The sequence below is a fragment of the Cervus canadensis genome, chromosome 9 (assembly GCF_019320065.1).
Source record: "Cervus canadensis isolate Bull #8, Minnesota chromosome 9, ASM1932006v1, whole genome shotgun sequence".
In the NCBI taxonomy this organism is placed as follows: Eukaryota; Metazoa; Chordata; class Mammalia; order Artiodactyla; family Cervidae; genus Cervus; species Cervus canadensis.
The window spans coordinates 574,390-599,665 of NC_057394.1; the positions used below are offsets into that span (position 1 = coordinate 574,390).

The window sequence follows — 25,276 nt, forward strand, 5'->3', positions numbered from 1 at the left end:
TTGACTGGACTGAACCTGGGTAGGGGGGTTCCACACCGGAGCTCTGGGAACGTGAATGCTTCCTCCACGTCACTGGGCAGATGTCCCCAGAGCAGCGGCTTCGCTCGCCCGGGGCTGTTCTGAGCCGCAGACGCCTCCACACAAGAGCCAGCTCAGTCCTGACCCTGTGGAGAGACGCTGCCGCCCCACGTGGCTGGGCGAGGCTGCGAGCTGCGGTCCAGACGGTGTTCTCATTGGTGCCACCTGCAGAGACAGAGGAGGAGCGCCTGCCGCTCGGGCAGGCTCCTGACGGCTGCAGGATGACCAGCCCGGAGGTCAGCAGGGCGGACTGAAGGCTGAGCAGCACGGCGGGTGCCCGCAGCCGGGGGCAGACATGGAGAAGTTCCAGGCTGCGATGCTGCTGGGGGCTGTCGGGGACGCTCTGGGGTTCGGGCACACCGCCAGGGAGAGCAGCGGCTCGGGCGCCAGGGTCCAGGAGGAGCTGGGGAAGGGGGGCGGGTTGGACCACCTCGTGCTCTCGCCGGAGACGTGGCCGGTGAGCGGCAACACCATCATGCACATGTCGACGGCGGGGGCCCTCGTCACAGGTGAGGCTCTGCCCTGGGGAGAGTGGGGGCGGGGGGACCCGGAGGTGAGGGGCCTGGAGCCCAGGTTGACTGGCTTGCCACATGGGGTCCCCAGCAAATGGGGTGTGCCTCCGCTGCGTTCCAAGACAGCCTCTCGGGCAACAGTGTCACTTTACTCTGCTCACCTGCAGACTCGGGTTCTTAAATCAAGGCTTTCCATTGTGTTCGTAAATGTTCACTCAGCAGAGCCTGTATATTCAGGGTTAAATGCAATCAGGTGGCTCATTTGGGGCCTGTTTGGGAGGAAGTCTCAACTTCTCAGTGTGAATAGGTAGCTTGCTTCTGAATTTATTTCAAAAAATATATAAAATAATAAGCCAGTTTGCAGTTGGGCCAATTAAGATGATATTTGGGGGGAATTGCTTCTAAATTCTGATGAATTGTGGTTAAAATGCCATCTGCCAAAACAGGATTTAGCTTGGAGGGTTGCTGCAGGTTCTCTGTTATCCTAAGAAAATGCTATGAAGTTGGTTGGATTTGGGGGGAACAGAGTTTCCTTAAGTAGCAGGTTGATTTCAGGAACACGTTTTTACTGAATTTCGGAAAAGTGGCGGGTGTCCGGGTGAGGCACAGCCTCCTCACAATTGCTGTTGAAAACCTGTCAGAGGGTGAGCACGTCCCTGCAAAATTAGAACCTGAGGCGGTGTGAGCGACTGGAATGTGTGTGTCACTGTGTGCTCACCGCCAGCGGCGCCGGGAGCCGGGTTTAGCTCGGATGTCACGGCACAGGAATGCCGCCTGCTCCAAATAGCGGGTGGAGCACTAAGCCTCAGATAAGATAGTGTCACAGCAGGTTGACATGACAAGCCAGCCTTCTGAGTCTGCAGACTCCGCGATCCGGGGGGGTGGGTGGGGCGACTGTGGGGCTTCCGGGCGGTCTCTGGGCAGGCCCCAGACCCCTCTGCGTCCCGTCCCCGCGCCCTCCTGTGCTGCCTGCCTGGCAGAGTCCCTAGCAGGTCTCCAGGCTGCACTGTGGTCCCAGGACTCCCCAGCGTGGCTCCTGTCAAGAACGTGCTACCCCGGCTTGGAGCAAGTCACATCCCCTTGGCAGGAACAGGGCGGAATCCGCCCGGATGAAGTGTGTGGATCCGGAGCACAGTGGCAGCGGGCCCAATTCTGATGGGCTCGGGCCCTCTGGACACGGGTCACCGTGATGCACTCGGGCAAGTCTGTGCCCCCAGAACGTGTTTTCACCTCCTAAACATCTAAGTTTAGTTTTCAAACAGCCCAACTTTTTTCTTTAATAACAAACTGTAGCTTGTGTAAGGGGCATGGCAAATAGATGGGGAAACAATGGAACCAGTGACAGACTTTATTTTGGGGGGGCTCCAAAATCACTGCAGATGGTGACTGCACCATGAAATTAAAAGATACTTGCTCCTTGGAAGGAAAGCTATGACCGACCTAGACAGCGTATTAAAAAGCAGAGACAGAGACATTACTTTGCTGACAAAGGTCCGTCTGGTCAAGGCTATGGTTTTTCCAGTCATCATGTATGGATGTGAGAGTTGGACTGTGAAGAAAGCAGAGTGCCAAAGAACTGATGCTTCTGAACTGTGATGTTGGAGAAGACTCTTGAGAGCCCCTTGGACTGCAAGGAGATCTAACCAGTCCATCCTAAAGGAGATCAGTCCTGGGTTTTCATTGAAAGGACTGATGCTGAAGCTGAAACTCCAATACTTTGGCCACCTCATGTGAAGAGCTGACTCACTGGAAAAGACCCTGTTGCTGAGAGGGATTGGGGGCAGGAGGCGAAGGGGACGACAGAGGATGAGATGGCTGGATGGCATCACCGACTCGATGGACATGGGTTTGAGTGAACTCCGGGAGCTGGTGATGGACAGGGAGGCCTGGCGTGCTGCGATTCATGGGGTCGCAGAGAGTCGGACACAACTGAGCGACTGACTGAGCCACGTGCATCGCGGCACCAGTGGACCCTGACTGTGGGCCTGTCTCCCCGCGGGTGTTGTCATCACATCCTCACATCACCCTTCAGGTCGACTTTATTACGGCGGATTACAGACAAAGGAACCGACGCAGAGGAGCCGCGTCATCGGCTCACTGCCGCTCAGCAAGTGCAGACAGAAGCCCGGCGGCCTTGGGCCTCCTCTGGAGCCCTGACCCAACCTGGCGCTGCAGGGCCTGCACTGTTTCAGGGGCCTGACAGACCGGGGCTCGTCACGTGATTTCCACAGGCAGGCAGGCAGGGCTCGCCGCCCCAGGCGTGTGGCTGTGGGCAGGGCTGGGCCCCGCGGAGCAGCGGGGTGCCGCTCCGCCGTGCCTCTGAGACGGGCAGTGCCAAGCAGGAGAGGGCGCTGAGCGGGGCATGGCGTCCACGGCCCAGCAGGGTGGGCGGGTCCCAGCCCCATGATCCTCTTCCCCACGCTGCCTGCGATGGCATTTGAAACGTTGGTATTACTGAGTGATCCAGATGGGTCTCCTGCCTTCTCTCTGTCATGAGTTCAGCCGGGAGGCTCACAGGGGGCTTTGTACGTGGATCTGTCGGGCGGAAGACAGAGAAGTGAGTTCAGAGGCCGCATCACCACGCGGAGGAGCTCGGGTCAGAGGGCGCAAGGCTCTGTGGCTCTGAATTCAGGATCAGCTCTCAGGCTTTTGCTGCCGTTTTGCTTTTAAAGAACTTTTGTCTCTTCAAAAAGAATGTGATTCCAGAATAAAACGACTCCTTTTAGGGGAGTCCGGAAGGGCCAGGCTTACTCGCCCTGGATGGAGATGGTAGAGGAGCTGACAGAGAACGTGGGCTTCCCCTCCCCAGCCAGGGTCACCCAGCGTCACCCAGCGTCACCTGGCGTCACCCAACGTCGCCAGGGTCACCCAGCACCATCTGGCGTCACCCGACGTCGCCAGAGTCACCCCGCGTCACCCGGCGTCACCCGACGTCGCCAGGGTCACCCCGCGTCACCCGGCGTCACCCGACGTCGCCAGGGTCACCCCGCGTCACCCGGCGTCACCCGACGTCGCCAGGGTCACCCCGCGTCACCCAGCGTCACCCGACGTCGCCAGGATCACCCAGCGTCACCTGGCATTACTGTCCACAGAACAGGCGGGACACACCCCCGCCGGCTCAGAACCGAGGCAGCGTGGCCCGGCCCAGAGTCAAAGCAGCGGCCAAACGGTGCCAGGCTTGCGCCCGCTGCTGAGACATGGGGGTGGACAGGAGCCGCTCCCCCGCCAGCGCGGCCCCCAGAGCAGCGCTGGGACCTGCGGCACACCCCCACCCTGCCTGGACTCGGATGTGCCTTTCCCGCCCGCACGGGGCCGGGGGCAACCTGGGTTTCATACCAACGGGGCTCTGCTGCCGGCTCTGCGCCCGGGGTCAGCGGGAGAGGGCAGCGTCCTTCTGTACCCCATGGCCCCCAGAGACGGGGCTTCACCGGGAGGGCCGCACACAGCCCTGCATAGACAGGGCCCGGTGCCCTCCACCTCGCTGGCAGGAGCGCCCTCTGCCCGCAACTTCCCACCCGCTCTCCGTGTGACCAGGCCCCCCAGGCCCCAGCTTTGGAGGAGGTGTGGTCTCTGTCCACCACGCTGTGGACTCATTTAATGGCGGAAGTGCTCAAAACCCATTCACGACACCTCGCTGACCCTTCAGCAGGCAGATGGGGTCCTAACCCTGCAGAGGAGGCATGTGAGGCCATCCGGAAGCTGGTCAGCCAAGCCCTCTGCACCTGGCACCCCGTCCTGGCACCCTGAGATTCCAAGGACATGCTCACCCCCAGACCGCCTTCCTGCAGGGTTGCGGTGGGGACGGGGTGCGGGGTGCGTGGCGGCTTGGCTGGAGGGGGGAGCGGGCAGCTGGAGTGGGAGGGCGGCTCCGGGCGCCCTGGACGAAGGACCCTGAGGGCACGGAGCAGGCGGGTGTCAGGCCAGCGGGCGCCTGTGGACAGAGCAGTTGGCCGTGCATGAAGACCCTGGGGCTTTTTAGATTCTCGTGTGTAACAACGAGAAACCACAGCCTCTGAAATGAGATGAAATCCAAAGCGCGCTGCGTCTGCGGTCGGGTCTCTCTGGGGAGCTGGTCCCAGGGCCTCCCTCCTGTGGTGGGGGCTGGCCGTGTGCTGGGGGCTCATCTGACCCCTGCTTCCTCCCCAGACTTCTGGTGCCTGGACGACCTCTACCGTGAGATGGTGCGGCGCTACGTGGATGTCCTAGAGAAGCTCCCGGAGCAGCGGGCAGACCCGGCCACCCTGGAGGGCTGCTCCCAGCTGAAGCCGGACAACTACCTCCTCGCGTGGCACACGCCGTTCAACGAGAAAGGTCAGGGAGCTTTCCTCTCCCTCTGAGGAGGCGCGGCCGGAGGGCCTCTGGGACACGGCCTGGCTCGTCACCCCCAAGGGGACCCCCGGGGATCCAGCCCAGCCTGGGCGCCAACCGGGGATGCCGGTGTCAGTCACCATCCCTGGCTTGCTTTAAGGATAATTTCCCCTGCTTTCCTTTTAAATGTGCATTCTGAGCCAAAACATCAAGGAAAGCATCACCACCTGCAAAAATGTCTGTCTCTGTGATGATCTCGTGTGGGGTGATGTTGGCAGGCAGCCTCTGCCTCTAGGGCTCTGCTGCTGGGGTCCTGGGCCCATCCTCTGGGTTCACACTGAGGGCAGGCCCGTCCTCTGGGTTGCTGCTGAAGGCTACCATCAAGTCAAATGCTACTGGCAAATAAAGAAGCAGGAAATATGGCCCATAATAAAGAGAAATATCAGTAAATCAGAAATGACAAACTCTGACAGTCATTAGAGTTATCAGGTAAGGATATAAAATTTTCAAAATTATACTTTTGAAAAGTTAAGGAGAGATGTAAGTATACAAAAGAGCTACATCACAGTTCTAGAGAAAAACACCACGGTGTCTGAGTCTAAAACCCACTGACTGAGATTCACGCAGATCTGACGTTTCAGAAGAAAAGATTAGTGAGTCTGAGAGGCAGAGTGATAAAAGCCGTCCACAGTGGGACACACACAGGAAGAAGAACCCGAAAGCGTGACCGGGCCTCAGGGAGCCGTGGGTCAGCTCAGAGCACGAGGCCCTTAGAGGAGGAGGGAGAACAAAAGCCACGTGGGGAAACGGGCCAGAGTTGCCCAAAGTAGATTTTTAAAGAAGTGAACTCCCATGCCCCAGAAACTCAACAAATTCCAAGCATAAGAAACAAACAAGCAAACAAACATCTCCAACAAGACCCACAGCCATCAAATCACTCAGAACCAACAACAAAGAAGGCGCGCGCCTCCCATGCGGAGCCAAGCTGAGGACGGCCGGTTCCAACAGAAGCAGCGCCTCCAGGTGCGGAGAAAATGCAGTCACACCGACGCCCAGAGGAGTCAGGGCCGAGCAGCCTCTGCGGGCAGAGAGGTGAGGCGTCCGCGCCCGAGGGAGCCGGGGACAGATGCCCGCACGTCCCGACCACCAACGGGCACTCAGGACTCCACAGGCCACGGGGCAGCATCAAGTCTGTGAAGGAAATGATGACGGGAACGCGGGCCCAGCGTCCTCACGGGGAGGCTGCCAGTAGCGGCAGAGGCCCCGGAGCCCGCCCGGGGAGCTGAGTCAGGAGCCCCCAGGCGCCTTCTCCCGCCTTAGACGCCGCCGAGAGGCTGGGCAGGCAGGCCACGAGCTGGGAGAAAGCACTGCCGAGCACAAGGCTGCGAGGGATGTGAACCCCAAGGACAGACAGAACTCTTTTCAAAAGTAACTTTATTTATTGTTGCCAGTGCAGGGTCTCTGTCTGCCCAGGGGCTTCCTCCAGCTGGGGAGAGCAGGCGCTGCCTCTTGCGGGGGTGCAGGGGCCTCTCCTGCTGTGAGAACAGGCCCTGGGCACTCGGGCCTCAGCAGCTGCGGCCATGGGCTCAGTCGTCACGGCTCCCGGGCCCTAATGCACAGGCTCAGTCGTGGTGGGGCGTGGGTTTAGTTTCTCCACAGCATGTCGGGTCCTCCCGGATCAGGGGTCAAATCTGTGTCTGCTGCGTCGGCAGGTGGATTCTTTACCAGCGAGCCGCAGGGAAGCCCGAGAGAACTCTCAGAGCCTAAAGATAAGGGACGTCCCTGGGGGCCCCGTGGTCACGGATCCGCCGGCCATTGAGGGAGACGTGGATCAGACCCCTGGTCTGGGAGGATCCCATATGCCGCAGAGCAGCTGAGCCCACGCACACGGCTACTTAACCCGAACTCTGACCCCAGAAGCCACTGTGACGCCTCGCAACTCGAGAGCAGCCCCCACTCATCGCGACCAGAGAAAGCTCACGTGCAGCGATGAAGACGCACTGCAGCCATAAACAAGTAACTAATTAAAAAACTGATTGTAAGAAAAGCTGCTGCTGCCGCTGCTAAGTCTCTTCAGTCGTGTCCGACTCTGTGACCCCATAGACGGCAGCCCACCAGGCTCCCCCGTCCCTGGGATTCGCCAGGCAAGAACACTGGAGTGGGTTGCCATTTCCTTCTCCAATGCATGAGAGTGAAAAGTGAAAGTGAAGCCACTCAGTCATGTCCGACTCTTCGCGACCCCATGGACTGCAGCCTACCAGGCTCCTCCATCCATGGGATTCTCCAGGCAAGAGTACTGGAATGGGTTGCCATTGCCTTCTCTAAGAAAAGCAACTCCATATAAAAATGGGAAAACTACTTAAACAAGCACTTCACCAGAGAAGATGTGTGCATGCCAAGGAAGCAGCACCCGTTATCACGCAGTGACACAGAAGCCATGGTGAAAGGCCCCCAACCTCACGGGCTCACCCCCAACCTCACGGGCTCACCGCCAACCTCACAGGCTCACAGGCTCACCCTTAACCTCACGGGCTCACCCCCAACCTCATGGGCTCACCCCCAACCTCACGGGCTCACCCCTAACCTCACGGGCTCACCCCCAACCTCACGGGCTCACCCGCAACCTCACGGGCTCATGGGCTCACTCCTAACCTCACGGGCTCACCCCCAACCTCACGGGCTCACCCCCAACCTCATGGGCTCACCCGCAACCTCACGGGCTCATGGGCTCACCCCTAACCTCACGGGCTCACCCCCAACCTCCAGGCGAGGTCATGTTGGCAGTGGTGTCTGGAAGTGGCGGAGATGCCAGGGTGGGGGGTGTGCAGCAGTGTGGCCACTTCAGAACCTGGTCCCGCAGTTTCTTACAACACTGGACATTCATGCGTCATACTAGCTCAACGTTCCTCTCAGAGATATTTACCCAAGAGAAGAGAAAGCATCTATCCACATGAGACTTGGGTCCTCAATGCTCATAGTACCTTTATTTGTATTAACCTCAGACTGGAGACAATTCAAACGTGCGTCAGCGGGAAGTGGACACACCAGCTGTGGTCCCTCCACCCACACGGCGGGGTCCAGCCACGGGCACACAGCGCGGGTGGATCTCAGCACAGTTATGCCACGTGAAGGAAGCCAGGCAAAGAGACTCCTTTCTACATGATTCTGTTTATACACGTTTCTGGGAATGCAAACTAGTCTGTGGTTGGTGAGAACAGCAGGAGGGGGCAGAAGCACCCTTTGGGGCGACAGATACGTGTGCAGGTTTTCTTTGGCTGCTGGTTTCCTGGGGGTAGCATGTCAAGACAACACACATGTGTTAAACACACACGGTAGATTGTCTGTCAGCTGTAGCTCAGGGAAGCAGCTTTTAGGAAGGGGGCGTGCGTGACTGGACGTGCAACGTGGACACAGTTCTCGCTTCCCGTGTCCCAGTCGGGGCACACTGGGGGCGGCCCCACCCCAGTGGGAAGCCTGTCTCTCGTGGCTGCGTGTGCTCCAGCGTGAGCCGCGAGGCGATTTCTTTCGTCTGTCGTGTTTGTCAGCAATGTGGGCAGTGTCAGTGTCCCTGCTTCTGACTCACCGACACTGACGAGCCTGGGCAGAGACTGCTGTGTGCCCAGTTTAGGTGGGGTTACAGGCAGAGGTCTGAACGCGGGTCCCCCTCGCAGGCTCGGGGTTCGGCGGCGCCACCAAGGCGATGTGCGTGGGGATGCGGTACTGGCAGCCAGAGCGGCTGGAGACGCTGGTGGAGGTCAGCGTGGAGTGCGGCCGGATGACCCACAACCACCCCACAGGTGACGCCGCGGCCGCGGGCGGAGCTCGGGGTGACCGGGAGCCACGCTCGGGAGCGCCGGCCCCGGTGGGCGGGGGGTCCATCCTGGCCTCTGTCCCGCGCGTGGTCCCGGGGGCGGGGGGTCCATCCCGGCCTCCTTCCCGAGTGTGGCCACGGCCGGCGGGGCGGGCTCCATCCTGGCCTCTGTCCCGCGCGTGGTCCCGGGGGCAGGGGGTCCATCCGGGCCTCCGTCCCGAGTGTGGCCACGGCGGGCGGGGCTCGGGGTGATCGGGAGCCACGCTCAGGAGCACTGGCCCTGGTGGGCGGGGCGTCCATCCTGGCCTCCGTCCCGAGCGTGGCCCTGGTGTGGGGGGGTCCACCCTGGCCTCCGTCCCAAGCCTGGCCCCAGTGGGCGGGGCGGGGTCCATCCCAGCCTCTGTCCCAAGCGTGGTCCCGGGGGCGGGGGTCCATCCTGGCCTCTGTCCCGAGCGTGGCCCTGGTGGGCAGGGCGGGGTCCATCCTGCCCTCTCTCCCGAGCGTGGCCCCGGTAGGCGGGGCGGGGGGTCCATCCTGGCCTCTGTCCCGTGCCCCAGGCTTCCTCGGGTCCCTGTGCACTGCCCTGTTTGCGTCGTATGCCGTCCAGGGAAAGCGGCTGGAGCAGTGGGGGCGCGACATGCTGCGGACAGTGCCGCTGGCCGAGGAGTACTGCAAGAAGACCATCCGGCACCTGGCAGGTGAGCCCCGCCCCCGCCCCCGGCAGCGCCATCCACACAGAGCGGCCTGGCCAGGCCCGGGGAGGGGCGGCTCCATGTGACAGGTGGACCCCACGAAGAAGGTCTGTGGTGTCACCTGGCCGGGGGTGGGAGGCCCGGTGTGGGGACCCTCTCTGGGTTCTTGAGACACAGGTTCCCCCCGACCCCCGGCATTATCCATGAGCCAGGGCAGCTGCACAAATCATTCAGAAAAGCCACCAGCACCTCCGGGGCTTGGGTGTCAGGCCATTAATTAGGGGCGATGAATGTCCTGTCTCCTGACTTTGCAGACACAGCATTGAGTTAATAAAAACACTCAGGTTCAGAATTTCCATGAGAAGGCACTTTGATCTTGTGATGGCTGCCTTAGCTCAGCACATCGTCAAGCATCCTTTCCCGACTCCATCTTCCCTGCTAGTGTCTCAAAGCAGCTACAGCGTGAGCATCTTTTAATTTCGGGAGCCATCGCTAAAGCCAGGTGCCAGGCCCCCTTCCACCCCTGGCTGGGCAGGGGCACGGGCTCTGCCTCTGGCCCTTCCCATCGCCGCCCACGGCGCCCGGCTGGACAGCTGGTACAGCCTGCTTACCTGCTGTTTGTGTTTAGAATACCAGGAGCACTGGTTTTACTTTGAAGCTAAGTGGCAGTTTTACCTGGAGGAGAGAAAAATCATCGAGGACACCGAGAACGAGGCCAGCTTCCCCGACCGCTACGACGCGGAGGAGAGGGACAAAGTAGGCTCTTGGGCCTGAGACGGAGGGGGTGGGAGAAGTGGGGGCCGCTGCCCGGGTCCCAGGCCAAGTCCTGCCTACCGCCCCCACCTGTGGGGAACCAGGGAGGTGAGCTGAGCAGCTGCATTTGGGGGCCTGTGGCAGACTTCATGCAGGAAGCCCGTTTGAAATGGGTACTGCTTTTATCTTTTCATCTTCTTGATTATAAGCACAATTTGTGCTAAAACAGTCCATCTCACTTCTTCTCTTCTGAAGACTGGGCATATAGGGTTGTCTAGGATGAATAATTGGGGGCAGGAGGAGAAGGGGATGACAGAGGATGAGATGGCTGGATGGCATCACTGACTCGATGGACATGAGTTTGAGTAAACTCTGGGAGTTGGTGATGGACAGGGAGGCCTGGCGTGCTGCGATTCATGGAGTCACAAAGAGTTGGACACGACTGAGCGACTGAACTGAACTGAACTGAGGATGAATAAATTGGGGCAAACCAGTGGCATTCCCCATGCTTAGAAAACCCCTGTGGTGGCTGAAATCACTGGGATCGTGATTGGCAGCACAAGAGAAAGCCTGTGTAACTATAGTTTAACCAAGACAGACATTTATTATCCTCACAGAAAGGGTATTCAGAGCTGGTCAGAAGTCTCTTGCAGTGAGGAACTGAGAGTCTTCCTGTTTGGCTGCTCTGCTTTTCTGAGAACTTGCCTCATAGTCCAAAGTGACTGCTCCCGCTCCAGCCAGCACACCTATATTCCAGGTGTCAGGAAGGGGTAGGGGAAGAAGAAGCATCCAGCCTTCCCTTTTCAAGTGCTTCCTACTGCCCTTTCATTGATCTCTCATGAGTCCCCTGATGCAGAAAGACTCAGTAACACTGTTCTTCCTGTGGAGATGCTGCTGCCTCAAACCTACCTGGCTCTGTTGCCAAGGTGCAGGAGTGTGACCTGCCCGTGTCCATCTCCCTGGCTGCGTCTGACCCCTTGTCAGTCTTCTCTCCCAGGCAGAGGGACCTGCTCTGAGCCCCCAGCTGCTTGAGCCACCGTTGCTCCCACTGTGTCCACTGACCGGTCTGCAGCCCAGAAAACACCCAGCACCCTGCCCGGCCTCGCTTGTCCCCATGCCCCAGCTGCAGTGGCGCCGGCCACAGCATTCCAGGCCCCTTGCCGGCCGTCTGCATCACAGAATTCACCGCCTTTGTCTGCGGGACGGCCAGGGTGCGAGAGCCCTGGGAAGCAGGCCTTTCCTGCCCACTGTCCACCCGCAGCCGGGGGCGGTGCCTGGACACAGGGCCATCACATAGTACAGGGCTGGACGGGGACCTGTGCCCTGAGGCCCTCGGCGTGGCCCGGGCCAGGCCTCTGACCTGCGGTGCCTTCCCCAGACCTACAGGAAATGGAGCTCTGAGGGTCGGGGAGGACGGCGGGGCCACGACGCCCCCATGATCGCCTATGACGCCCTCCTGGGAGCCAAGGGCAGCTGGACGGAGTTGTGCCGCCGCGCCATGTTCCACGGAGGTGAGGGGCCGCCCGCGGGCCTCCTGCTGGGAGGAGCACCCCCTCCCCAGACCAGGGGGCCTCTCCGAGTGCCCAGGGGTGCCCAGAGGCGCCTCCCGGGGCAGGAGGAGGGGAGAAGGGGACAGCAACCCGGGGCCTCGGTCGGGAAGGCAGGAGGAGGCTGGGAGCTGAGGTCAGCGGGTGGGGGGCGCCGTGGGCACACCACCCCTTGGGCTGTCCCCTGAGAGCTGGGCCCCAGGCTGGGAGGACCTCTGCACGCCGGGGAGTTCAGCCGTCCCAGGAGTGGGAGGGGACCCCCGCACCCTCACTGGGCTATGACTGAGGTCAGGGCAGAGGCTGAGACGGCTCAGCCCCCTGGCGAGGGGATGTGGGGCTGGGGGCGGGGACCGCGGGACAGCTCTGAGGGTCCCGCCTCTTCCAGGTGAGAGCGGGGCCACCGGGGCCATCGCCGGCTGCCTGTTCGGGCTGCTGCACGGCCTGGACGCCGTCCCCGCGGGCCTGTACCGCGAGTTGGAGCACCAGGACGAGCTGAGGCGCCTGGGCGAGGCACTACACCGCCTGTCCACGCAGGAGAAGTAAAGCCTTCCCGGCCGGGGCCACACGCAGCCCCTGTGTCATCTTAACCCGCCCCCCCGGTTCCCGGGGCCTAACTGCAGCATAAAATACATTGTTTGTCCGATGAGCGTATTCTCCCTGCCCTGGCAGAGCCTTGTGCCTTACTGATGTCATTCTGCATTCGACAGCCTCAGACCTCCCAATACAAGGTCACAAAAGGCCTCTTGGACATTCGGTGTATTTTATTCTATTGCAAAACTAACGCTCTCTGCTCACTGACTGGACGGCACTAACCGCGGCGGCTCAGCTGGGACGGCCTTGGGCCGCAGGGCGTCCCGCACAGCCCCTTTCTAGCTCTTAGCGGGGCCTGTCCACCCCACACACCTCTGGTCCCCAGCCCCGGGGGGCAGCCGCTCCATCTGCACCCTCACCGCGGCGTGTCCAGACCAGGAGGAAGAGCGGCCCCCAGTCCGAGGCTTCGGGGTGCCCCACGCGCTCGTCTAACCTCCAGCCCGCGTGTTTAATCACACCAGTGCTTAACACCAGCCCCTCCGGGAGCGATTAACCAAGGACGCCCAGAAACAGCCGCGTGCAGCCCCGGCGCCCGGCACTGCCCTGCCCCAGGCTCGCCGACGAGGACAGAGCTGGGCCTGATCCCTGCGGTCGGGCTTCTCCCTGAGGACACTTGCTCTTGTTAAAAATAACCCTGATCACAACCTTTGTGAAGCAGCGGCTGGTGTGAGCAGACAGTGGGTAGCAGCTGACACGTAACACGCATTTTGCCAGCTTGGCGGGCCCGTCCTGGGGTGGCAGGCCCCGCGGGGTGAAGGCTTGCTGCGGAGCGGTCAGGTGCATCCCCACCAGACCGCATGGCACTCACCCCCAGCCCCGGGCCGCAGCAACCGGGGGGCGCATTTCCAGCCAAGGCCGTGGGTGGTGCTGCGCCGGCCCGCGGGGCCCCTGGCCGCTGACAGGCCCTTGGCCTCACGCGCATCGTGACCGGGGGCTCCACGCTGCGGCTCTGAGCCACTGAACTAACCTCCGTGTGCAGGACGCTCGGCAGTCGGGGTCAGGGGAAGGCAGGTGCCCCGCCGCGTGGGTGCAGGCGGGGCTGGGGTGCGGAGATTCACAGAGTCGTCTTCCAGGAACGGCAGCCAGCTACGGTAAGTCGACCCCGGCCCAGGCGCGCAGGACCTGTTGGGCTTCCTCACGGTCTCCATGCCGTGTGCCCAGGGGACTGGGAGCCGCTGGGCTGGAGCCGTGGGGCCTCCACCCCCCCTGACGATGCAGGAGAACTAACCACCTCCTTGGGAATCAGGCAGTGAGTCTACTTACACACTGACTATAAATTAAAACACACTGATTCTCAGGCTCATAAAATTAGAGTGAAATTCGTTCCCCTGCTTCCTTTTCCTATTCCAGGGAAACGCAAATCTTGAAAAGAAAAAAATCATGAAAGAGAATCTCACACCTACTCAGATGTTCTAAAATGTAATACTCGCTGATGTCATTTTTATTAGAAAAGGGATATGCGTACACAGCTTCAGAAACCCAGCCCATAAACTGGGGTGTGGGAGCCGGGATCCCTCAAACTCTCACCCGACTAGCGTCACCAGGGTGAGAGGTCACGGCTCCTACACGTGCTTCCAGGAGGCTCTGCACACACACAGTGAGGGTAAGCGGGGTGCCACACACGTGCATTTGTGTGATACACACACATGACTTCTCTGCACAGATAGGAATCATACAATACCTGTGACTTGTTTTGGGCGTTTTTCACTTGATACTTCCCTGGACGTTTTCCTGGACCATCACACGCGTCCCTCTCTGTCTCCTCAGCTCTTGCCTGAGATTCCGTTGCCCCGAGTTTGTGGCCATCTCCCTCTTGCATTTGTGCTGCCCGCCTGCATCACGGCCCCGCGGCTGGTCAGGACATGGGTGTGAGAGCCGCAGGTTCACACCCCGCGCCACGGCTTCAGGGAGGGGCCCTCCAGCAAGCCAATCCCCACCCCCAGCACCCCCCACCTCACTGACCCCCCATCAGTTGTGAGCCCAGCACCAGAGCAGACGGAGGGAAACAGCAACCACACGCCAACCCACGGGGCAGGAAACATCCAGCTTCGTGCTCCAGCCAAACGTGGAGTCTGAAAACCATCCCCGAGACTCACCCCAAAGGTGGAGGGGACTCCTGGGGCGACAGTGGGAGCACCGACCACCTGGGTTAAGAGCCCCCCTGTGTTGACCTGTTCCCGGTGAAGGAGTAGATATGACGTGAGCACCCAGCGTGGTGGGTGGATGCCAGCCTCGAGCCTTCTGGGGCTCCAGCGCCCGGCCACCCGCTCAGCCTCGGCTTCCCTGGACGGGGCTCAGGTTCCGGTGCTGAGCCACAGACAAGGTGATGGCCAGGCCAGGCCCACGCCAGCTCCGTAGGCTTCTCCCCTCAACTGCCCACGCCCAGACACGGGCAAGGGGACGCCGACCCCCAGACACAGGCGAGGGGACGCCAGCCCCCAGACACGGGTGAGGGGACGCTGGCTGGCCGGAGCCTGACCACGGGCCAGCCCTGCGGTCACAGGCAGCAGCAGCCCACCTGTGACCGGGAGCCTCACCCACCCCGCCAGGGCTCACGCAGCCCCCGGCCCAGGGGCGGTCTGCTTCCAGGGCCCTGCAGGCCCTTGTCAGAGTAGTGGCTTTTCTTCCTCCCTGTCCTGTCCCATTTGTTTTCAAGCACTTTAAGCACAAAATCGCAAACAGCTCAAGGAATCCATGTTCCCTTCGCCCAGCTTCGCCCACTGTTTCTGTGCTCACACTGGGCCCCAGTTACTGCAGGGTCATCGTCGCTCCTTCTTATAACACGCAGACACACGGAAACACGGACAGAGACACACAGACACACACAGAGACACACAGACACACCTAGAGACACACAGACAACGCCTAGAGACACACAGACACACACAGAGACATGTCAAGACAGAGACACGGACACAGACACGCGCGCACACACACGCACACATGCACACACACGGCAGCAGCTGTCGCTAGGCATGACGGGTGGGTCCCCACAGCACTCTGCTATTTAAATCTCAGGTCCTGAAATAGTATCCGACCCTCAGCGCTGGAGGCAGCCTGTGCCCAGGAGACCCTTATCTCACGGGGGACGCGGGGGCGGGGGCTGTCCAGTCGCTGCCCCTGGACACATGCCAATGAGCGGCAGAGCCAGCCCAGGCCAGGCCCAGCCCACGTGAGGCAGACCAGGGGCCCCGGTGGGGGGCGTGGCCCCCGCGGGCGCTGGACCGCCTCTGCCTTTTAGGACAAGGAGCGGGGGAGGACCCCGGGGTCCCGCCCCCCTGTGACGGCCGCAGGGGGCCGGCATGAGCCAGGGTGGGACGCGGTGTCACCGTCGGTGACTGGTGATCCTGTGTTTCAAGTGACCTCTCGGGAGCCTGAGTTCCTGACCGGACTACATTGGGAAGGTCTACTGCGGCCCTACTGTTTACACAGGGCCCCGGGAGAAACGTGCTACCCTCTCCTCCTGGGATGGGCTTGGTCACGCCACCCCCGGGGGCTGGACACGAAGCCGCAGGCGGCCAGTCCTCCAGGCAGCGCTGGGCGGACCCCTGTGATGGGCAGCTGCTGCAGAGGCCTGGGGTGGGAGCGCGCCGGGGCCGAGGGAGGGCCGGGGCAGCTGCCGCAGAGGACGCGGGGCAGCAGGGCTGCCCGCAAGCCCAGGGCGCGGCCCCTCCGGCGGGCCCACCGCTCAGCTCGCCGCAGGCGTCAGACGTCCGGTGCCGCCCCGCCCGCTGTCTCTGTTTCAGCCGCGGTCACTGCGCCCCTCGGGCCTCAGCACCTTCATGGCTGGCTTATCTGAGGAGCCTCGCCCCCCACGTCAGGGTCCGAGGCTGGAGAGGCCCCGCTCCACGAGGCTCTCACGGTGGTCCCTGGGCCGGCAGCCGCTTGCGTTCCGGAAACCCGCCGGAAAAGCAAGTCTCGCGCCCGAGACCAGCCGCTCTGGGTCCTGGGGGCCGAGGCGAACGCGCGAAGGCGTATTCTGTGCGGGTTCACGGCGCCGCGGTGAACTCAGGGTTCCCAGGAGAAGTCGGCGGACGCGTCCAGCCCCCTCCGCCTGGACCGGAGCAACTCAGCCCGACATCCGCTCCCAGGCAGTGGGCGTGCGCCCGGCTCGCCAAGGGGCCCACAGCTCTGACACCGCCAGAGAACCCCCCAACGGCCCCTTAAGAGAAGTTCGTGGGCAGCTTCTGAAAATAGAGCTCTCGCTTCTGCAAAAATAGAAGTATGAAAAGAAAGTTGTTCGCAGGCTTGCGTCCAGCCTCAGTGTCTCTGCCCGCTGCGTCTCCAGCACTTTCCCAGCACAGACTTCTCCCCGCAGACTCAGAAGTGCTGGTTTCCGAGGCTCTGCCCGCCACTCCCAGCGTCAGCCACTTAGCATGTGTCCCAGGCCCACACACAGCCCAGTAATCCTCGCCCTGTACCGATCCTCTCCGGGAACGCGCAGCCAGCAGGGGAGGGCTGGGCTGTCTGCCAAATGACTAACTGCAGAGGCTGGGGCCCCAGCAGGCGGGACGCTTGGACAGCACTCAGCGGACACGCTCAGGGGAGAGTGTCTGGTCTGGACGCGGGGCTGAGACCCCCGCCCCGGGAATCCTGTGGTGGCACCGGCGGATGGTGGCCGGGCTGGGGTGCAAGGACCCTGGGGACAGGGCTGCAGTGGGGGGCTCAGGCCCCTCGGTCTCGGGGTTTCTCTGGGAGTGTTTCCGAGGGGCTCAGGAAGGCGGGGCCCAGCAGTGGCCTCAGCCCTCCTCCCTCCAGGCACAGCAAAGTGCACCCACTCCTGCCCTGGGGCCCCCACTCCATCGTCCCCGCCCCCATCACTCCCACCCTAGTGAGACCCGGAACCGAGTCTCCCCGGCCAGACCTTCCAGGGCCTGAGTGCCACTGTCCACGGCGGGCAGAGTTCAGAGCTGGGGATGTTCCCCTGGGGCTGAGTCAGGGCAAGGTGCGGATGGAGGAACCGACAGAACCACAGAATATGGTTCTGTCTCCTTATGCTTTTTCCTACCTTATGCAGACAAAGCTCAGTTCAGTTGCTCAGTCGTGTCTGACTCTTTGTGACCCCATGGACTGCAGCACACCAGGCCTCCCTGTCCATCACCGACTCCCGGAGTTTACTCAGACTCATGTCCATGGAGTCGGTGATGCCATCCAACTGTCTCATCCTCTGTCATCCCCTTCTCCCTCCTTCAATCTTTCCCAGCATCAGGGTCTTCTCCAATGAGTCAGTTCTTTGCATCAGGTGGCCAAAGTATTGGAGTTTCAGCTTCAGCATCCATCCTTCCAATGAATATTCAGGACTGATTTCCTTTAGGATAGACTGGTTGGATCTCATTGCAGTCCAAGGGACTCTCAAGAGTCTTCTCCAACATCACAGTTCAAAAGCATCAATTCTTCAGCGCTCAGCTTTCTTTATGGTTCAACTCTCACATCCATACATGACTATTGGAAAAACCATAGCCTTGACTAGACAGACCTTTGTTGGCAAAGTAATGTCTCTGCTTTTTAATATGCTGTCTAGGTTGGTCATAGCTTTTCTTCAAAGGAGCAAGTGTCTTTTAATTTCATGGGTGCAGTCAGTATCTGCAGTGATTTTGGAGCCCCCCAAAATAAAGTCTCACTGTTTCCATTGTTTCCCCATCTATTTGTCATGAAGTGATGGGACTGGATGCCATGATCTTAGTTTTCTGAATGTTGAGTTTTACGCCAAGTTTTTCACTCTCCTCTTTCACTTTCATCAAGAGGCTCTTTAGTTCCTCTTTGCTTTCTGCCATAAGGGTGGTGTCATCTGCATATCTGAGGTTATTGATATTTCTCCTGGCAATCTTGATTCCAGCTTGTGCTTCATCCAGCCTGGCATTTCACATGATGTACTCTGCATATAAATTAAATATGCAGGGTGACAATATACAGCCTTAACATACTCCTTTCCCAATTTGGAACCAGTCTGTTGTTCCATGTCCAGTTCTAAGTCTTGCTTCTTGACCTGCATGCAGATTTCTCAAGAGGCAGGTCAGGTGGTCTGGTATTCCCACCTCTTTCAGAATTTTCCAGAGTTGTTGTGATCCACAGAGTCAAAGGCTTTGGCATAGTCAATAAAGCAGAATTAGATGTTTTTTCTGGAACTCTTGTGCTTTTTCAATGATCCAGCAGATGTTGGCAATTTGATCTCTGGTTCCTCTGCCTTTTCTAAAACCAGCTTGAACATGTGGAAGTTCCACGGTTCACGTATTGCTGAAGCCTGGCTTGGAGAATTTTGAGGATTATTTTGCTAGCGTGTGAGATGAGTGCAATTGTGCGGTAGTTTGAGCATTCTTTGGCATTGCCTTTCTTTGGGATTGGAATGAAAACTGACCTTTTCCAGTCCTGTGGCCACTGCTGAGTTTTCCAAATTTGCTGGCATATTGAGAGCAGCACTTTCACAGCATCATCTTTTAGGATTTGAAATAACTCAACTGGAATTCCACCACTCCACTAGCTTTGTTCATAGTGATGCTTCCTAAGGCCCACTTGACTTTGAATTCCAGGATGTCTGGCTCTAAGTGAGTGATCACACCATTGTGGTTATCTGGGTCATGAAGATCTTTTTGGTATAGTTCTGTGTATTCTTGCCACCTCTTCTTAATATCTTCTGCTTCTGTTAGGTCCATACCACTTCTATCCTTTATTGTGCCCATCTTTACATGAAATGTTCCCTTGATATCTCTAACTTTCTTGAAGAGATCTCTGGTTTTTCTCATTCTATTGTTTTCCTCTATTTCTTTGCACTGATCACTGAGTAAGGCTTTCTAATCTCTCCTTGCTATTGTTTGGAACTCTGCATTCAAATGGGAATACCTTTCCTTTTCTCCTTTGCCTGTAGCTTCAAACAAGGAAGGCCCGCATTAAAAAAATGTGAACACTGAAGGTGCAAGCCATTTTCCAAAGTGCTCTCTCCAAGCTCTGCAGAGGGCCCGGGTCAGAACAATGACCAGTTAACAGAAAGGGACACAGTGGCCCAGAGGGGCGTGGGAAGCTAAGCCCCTCGGCACCCAGGCCCCATTCCTGGGCTTCTTGGGGTGTTTTAAATGGGATCGTCCCATGAGAAATGTTGTACAGACTCACCCTAGAAAAACGATGATAAAATCTGTGACGATTCATTCTTTTTCTGCAGCCCCAGGAACAGCAAGATTTGCAGCGACAAGACGCCCATCGACGTACAAGCCCTGAAAAAGAAGGTCAGCCGGGTGACGTGCAACCCGGCGGCCCGCGCCATCCTCAGCAGCCTGCTGCTCTACCTGACCGACAGCGAGGACGCGCCCCCGGGGCCTCCTGCCGCCCGGAGGGCGAGCCGGGCCCCGGAGCCCCAGGATGCCCAGCGGCGGCCCACGCGCTTCCAGCTGCTCCAGGCCAGGTTCATGGGCAGCGGCCGCGAGCCCCGCCTCAAGAAGACCCGAGAGGTGGGGCGGCTGATCTTCAAGGACAAGCAGGGCCCTGGCCGGAGCCTGGTGGCGGCCACCATCCACAAGCTACTGGAGAAGGCCGGGGAGGCGGCCGGCCGCCCGGCCCCCGGCAGGGAGCTGCCGGGCCGCGAGAAGCCGCGGGCCCTCCCGGCTGGGAGGAGCTCTGTGAAGAGCATCCTGAAGGTGTTCCTGGCCGCGGAGGAGAAGCAGGCCGCAGAGCAGCCTCCCGCGGAGCCGCCCGCAGCCTCCGGGGGCTCGGCCGCGAAGGCGAGGGTGGGCGGCGGGCGCAGCGCGGCTCTGGCCAGGCTGCGGGAGAAGTTCGCGCAGAGCGGCGGCCTGTGCGCGGAGGCCGGCCTCCTGCCGCGGCGCGCGGAGGAGCGCGCGAAGAAGCGCCCGCCGCGGAGGACGCTGCACCGGCCGGAGCCGCGCGTGCTGCGCATGGCCACCCTGGCCAGCAGCTGCCTCCGCGCGCCGCCCACCCGCCTCCTGGCCTGCTCCACCGAGCCCGCGCTGCCCTTCAGCGTCGCCACCGTGGTCTGCGGGCCCCGGAGCTGGCTGTCCCACGGCACCCGAGTCACCCACACGGGCGTGGGCCGTGCGCCCCAAGGGGAGACGGGCATCTCCCCCGGCGGGGCAGAGACCCCCGGCGGGAGCAGAGAGCCGGCGTGGTGGCCCCCGCAGCCCTCCACGCCCTGGCTTGCAGCTTCCAGGGACGGCCTGGAGACAGAGCTCCCAGGTGTGGGGCCCGAGTGTGTCCCCCAGACAGCCCCCGCTGCAGCCTCCCCTGGGTGCCAAGCCCGTCCTGGCGGCAAGCCTGCGAGCTCTGCGCTGGGCCCAGCCAGCCCAGGTCTTCCCTGGGCTGCTCAGGGGGCCAGGGAAGCAAGTCTGGGACCGCAGCCAGGACTCTCCGGAGGCAGCGCGGGGGTGGGTCCCGAGCTCACCCTGACCGTCTGCAGCTCAGAGGATGAGATGGACACAACAAGTGTGGACTGGGTGCCGGAACCCCTCTTCGCCGTCCAAGAGAGTTTCCCAGAAGAAAAGGCGCCGGGACACATCCCCCAACTGGCCGCGGTCACTGCACCCTCCGCCCAGGCCGTGCGGCGCACACAGCCGGCCATGGAGCCCCCACAGGTCACCGTCAGACTCCCGGTGGTCCACACGATGCCGCCCCCTCCCGCCACCCCGCAAAGGGCGTTGGGAGACCAAGGCTGGGGTCCTCTGGGTGGGGTCGGTGTGACTGGAAACCCAGGCACCCCACATCCCCCCATGGCTGACAGTGGGAGCTGGGGTGCACCGATGCTGGAACTGAGCCTGGCCGCCCGGCAGCCAGAGGGCTCAGGGGCGGAGCCGAGGCACACGGCCCCACGGGGTACTGCTGCCCGCCGTCCAGACGTCCCTGCGGCTGTCCCGACAGAGCCACAGAACAGCTCCCTGGGAGGAAAGGACCCCAGACCTGGGCCTGGCGCCTCACACTGGCTCCTGAAGCCCAAGGACGTGCGTGGGGAGGACGTGCGTGGGGAGGACGTGTCCCCCGTGAGTTCTGAGCCGCCTTGGCCGTCAGAACCGCAGGAGCGGCCGGGCGGCGACACCAGTGCCTGGGAGAACCGTCAGAGTGGCCGCGCGGGCCGTGCACCTGGTGGTCAGCATGTGCCGGCGCCCGCGGCTCCTGGCAGCAGCAGCGGGACGGGTGTCCCCAAGTGGCCAGTGGCACCGGCTGGGGCTGGGACGAGCCCTGTGGACAGGAGACCCCCAAGTGAGCAGGAAGGACGTGGGGGGCCCCCGCCACCCCTGGAGTCAGCTGGGCGCGTGCTGACAGCTGCAGGGAGCGCCAGCTGTGATTTTGGTGAGAACAGAGCCTCCTCCGCAAATGAACAGACGCCGCCCAGTGTCAGAGCCCCCAGGCGGGAGCCCGTGCGTGGGGCCTCCCCGAGTCCCCCAGCCCCGAGCCCCAGAAACGGGGCAGCTGGGCAGCGGGAGGGTGGGGGGGCTGGGGGGCCCGCAGGCCCGGGTCTCGTGGGCGTCGTGGCCGAGGAGGCTGCTCGCCAGCCCAGCAGCCACAGCTCGGCCTTGGGGTCCCCGCCTGGCCCCCCTCAGGAGGCCCCCGGCACTCCGACCCTGGCCATCCAGCCCCGCCCGAAGGCTCCGAGTGAACTGGCTGCAGGTGACGTGGCCACAGGCGGAGTGAAGGTGGCAGCAGGAGGCAGAGTCGCAGGCACCGCGCGGCAGAGCCCTTGGGGGGACAGCCCTGAGCCCCCAGCTCCAGTCCCGGGCCTGCCGGCACCACGGGGCAGCCACGGGGCAGGGACTCCGAGGCTGCAGCTTCCTGAGAAGCAGCAGGCAGAGGGCAGGGTGGGCCTCTTGTCCAGCGAACAGCTTTCCCTCGGTGCCAGGCCTTCCCGCCAGCCCGCCCTCTCGTCCACAGCAGCAGACGGGCCACGGGGGGACAGGGCCCATGAGCACCCTGACCTCCAGGCTTCCGGGCAAGTGGTGGGAGGAGAGAGGGCCAGCCTGGGCACGGGAGAAAGTCACCCCAGACGAGAGGAGGGGTCCCCAGGGGCTGTGAGTCGGGATGGTTCTGGAAGGAAGGGAGAAGGCCTTTGGGGCGAGAGGCCCAGCTCGCGAGGGGTCAGGGAGGCTGGGAGCTGGCCCCGGGAGGAGGCAGCCCCAGAGGAGGCTCCTGGTGGGCATGTCGGGAAGGGCCCAGGGCGCCCGCAGAGGCAGCAGGCGGGGCACACCGAGGGCCCCCCCAAGGAGCAGCGGGCCCCAGCTGCAGAGAGCCAAGCCCCGTTCCCCTCAGGGAGCCCCACGCTCCCAGCACAGGCCCAGGCAGGCCAGATGATGCCCCTCAGCTCAGCACGGCCCACGAGCGGTTCGGTGGGAGTGATGCTCGCTGCAGGCAGAAATGAGGCGCTCCAGGTTCCAGCCCCCAGGGGTGGTCAGGGGGGCCCCCAAGCGCTACTGGGAGAGGGGCGGAGTCCAGCAGCCTCCAGTCCCAGGGAGGGGCAGAGCCAGATGGCCCCCAGCCCCCGGGAGGCGGAGATTCAGGCACTGTCCAGCATCCAGAAGGGGCAGAGCCCGGCAGCCCCCAGCCCCCGGGAGAGAGAGACCCAGGCACCCTCTAGCATCCAGAAGGGGCAGAGCCCGGCAGCCCCCAGCCCCCGGGAGAGAGAGACCCAGGCACCCTCCAGCATCCAGAAGGGGCAGAGTCAGGCAGTCCCCAGCCCCCAGGAGAGGGAGATCCAGGCACCCTCCAACATCCAGAAGGGGCAGAGCCAGGTGGCCCCCAGCACCCAGAAGGGGCAGACCTGGGTGTCCCCCAGTCTCAGGAAGGGGCAGAGCCGGGCACCTTTCAGTATCCAGGAGGGGCAGAGCCAGGTGGCCCCCAGCCCCCAGGAGAGAGAGATCCAGGCAGCCTCCAGCATCCAGAAGGGGCAGAGCCAGGCAGCCCCCAGGCCCTGGGAGGAAGAGAGCCAGGTGGCCCCCAGCATCCAGAAAGGGCAGACCTGGGTGTCCCCCAGTCTCAGGAAGGGGCAGAGCCGGGCACCCTCCAGTATCCAGGATGGGCGGAGCCAGGCGGCCCCCAGTCCCTGGGAGAGAGAGATCCAGGCACCGTCCAGCATCCAGAAGGGGCAGATCCAGGCACCCTCCCGCATCCAGGAGGGGCGAAGCCGGGCAGACCCCAGTCTCAGGAAGGGGCAGAGCTGGGAGGAGCAGAGTCCAGCAGCCCCCAGCTCCCAGGAGAGGGAGATCCAGGCACCCTCTAGCACCCAGAAGGGGCAGAGTCCGGTGGCCCCCAGCCTCTGGCCAGCACAAGGCTCTGCAGTGCCCACACCCAAGCTGGGGAGCAGCCTTGCGCCCCGTGTCCCTGCCCAGGAGGGGCCCCCAGACGCTCCCGGGGTGGGGAGCAGCAGGCGCGGGCCACACCTGGCCAAGTACCGAGCCCAGAGCTTCAGTGACGAGAGGTCCTTCGAGCTGTCCTTCAGGCCAAGCATCCTCAGGGCCAGTGACAAGTACAGGCCTCCGAAGTGACCCCGAGTGGCGTCAGGGGCCCAGGCCTCACTGGGGTCTGGGCATGGCCGCTCCAGCCCCCCCAGCCTGGCCAGAGCCAACAGACCCGGGGAATCAGTTCCGGTGGACACTGACCGTGAAAGGCCGTTCCCAGTGCTGCTTCCAGCTGCATGACCCCAAGGGCGCTTTCCTTCAGGACCTGCGGAGGAGAGGGACCTGTCACCCAGCTCATCTGTCCCACGGCCGTCAGAGCAGCATCCGCGGGCCTGTGAGTCCTGCTGGGGCCTGGGCGGGTGCAGGCAAGTGACGGACCAAGGGCGCTGGCCCCGGGGTTGCCCACCTGCAGGGGCCGGGGTCAGAGGAGGTGTGCGCCGGGCTTGGGGGCGGCCCCCCAAGCTGCAGACCCCGCAGACCCCTTGGCAGAGGCATGGGGAGCCCAGCACAGCCCCCGGCCTGACCCCTCTCCCGCAGGCCCACCTGCTCAGGCCTGGGGCCTCGGCTGGGGCTGGGGCTGGGGGTGCCTGCCCCCACCACACCTGGCGGCACCATCTGATTTATCCTTTTTATTGATTTATACTTTGATCCACAAAGGATTTGAAGCAACGGTTGGCAAAGACGGAGGAGATAAAAACACTGTACACTGTGTGTTCCCTTTTTAAAAAGAGAAGTAGGAGGGGTCTGTCGCTATTTTTAAACAGACCAGAACGTCCACCGAGACGCGGCGGCCAGTGGTGTCACTTCGAGTCGTGGAGACACGGCCTGAACCTCCCACCCACCCCGAGCCTGTGACCCGAGGGGCCGCCTCCCATGGTCCCCACTGCCGCTACACCATCCTCCCAGCGCCCCAGGCCCAGCGACCCCCAGAAAAGAAGAGAGAGACTCCAAGGACTTCCTGAGGGTCAGGGTGTTCTCCTGGCCCTGGAGACCCCCGAGGACTTGCTGGGGGTCGTGTGTCCCCTGGTCCTGGACCACCAGGATCTTTGAGCTTGGCGGGCGGGGGAAGTGTTTGCACTGCAAGTGTGACGTCTTTCCTACAGAAGAAAGACCCTCGAGACCCCAGGCTGAAATAACTGTTGCCGCAGTGGGTGGGCGGGTGGGTCACCGACGTTTATATCCGCGTTTTAGTTGACGTGCTCTTTCCTATATTTAAGTAGCTCGTCTACCTTCACCTCGATTCAGCACTTTCAGGCTCTGTTTACAGACCCGTCTATGAGCCCCACGTGTGTACGCGTGTGTTGCTCACAGACAAGACGCTGTTGCCAGGATCACGGGAGTGCATTTTTATTTCAGGTGCCCCGTCGGGAACAGCATCACTCAGGAGTTTACAAATTCAGCGTCGCGTATTTGTGTATCGAGGGCATCTTTACTGTTTGGTCATTTTAAATATTTGATTGCATATTAACCCTCAGCTGTTGATTCAATGTTCCTTATTTTATCCTCCTTTGTATACAAGTTAACTCTAAAATTATACATTAGGCAAGAATTAACTAAATACATTTTGTGGTATTCTTTCCTTTGAATTTCTACTAACTTT

At 61.5% G+C, this 25,276-nt stretch overlaps 3 protein-coding genes across 3 annotated transcripts; all 3 read left to right on the forward strand.

Annotated features, from left to right (window-relative positions):
- The first annotated feature begins 236 nt into the window (after nucleotides 1-236).
- Nucleotides 237-12,352, forward strand: LOC122447420 (protein ADP-ribosylarginine hydrolase-like protein 1). The gene is made up of 7 exons (XM_043478044.1): nucleotides 237-587; nucleotides 4,737-4,901; nucleotides 8,570-8,695; nucleotides 9,267-9,407; nucleotides 10,030-10,157; nucleotides 11,533-11,665; nucleotides 12,087-12,352. Exons 1-7 carry the CDS (start codon nucleotides 374-376, stop codon nucleotides 12,242-12,244), a joined length of 1,065 nt encoding a protein of 354 aa, XP_043333979.1. The 5' UTR covers nucleotides 237-373; the 3' UTR covers nucleotides 12,245-12,352.
- A 737-nt stretch (nucleotides 12,353-13,089) lies between these two features.
- Nucleotides 13,090-25,230, forward strand: LOC122447667 (collagen alpha-1(I) chain-like). The gene is made up of 3 exons (XM_043478382.1): nucleotides 13,090-13,156; nucleotides 13,247-13,541; nucleotides 19,446-25,230. The coding sequence occupies exons 1-3, from the start codon at nucleotides 13,090-13,092 to the stop codon at nucleotides 23,761-23,763; spliced, it is 4,680 nt and encodes a 1,559-aa protein (XP_043334317.1). The 3' UTR covers nucleotides 23,764-25,230.
- Nucleotides 13,557-17,413, forward strand: LOC122447421 (translation initiation factor IF-2-like). Its single transcript, XM_043478046.1, has one exon. The coding sequence runs from the start codon at nucleotides 15,761-15,763 to the stop codon at nucleotides 16,457-16,459; it is 699 nt and encodes a 232-aa protein (XP_043333981.1). The 5' UTR covers nucleotides 13,557-15,760; the 3' UTR covers nucleotides 16,460-17,413.
- Nucleotides 25,231-25,276: the final 46 nt, after the last annotated feature.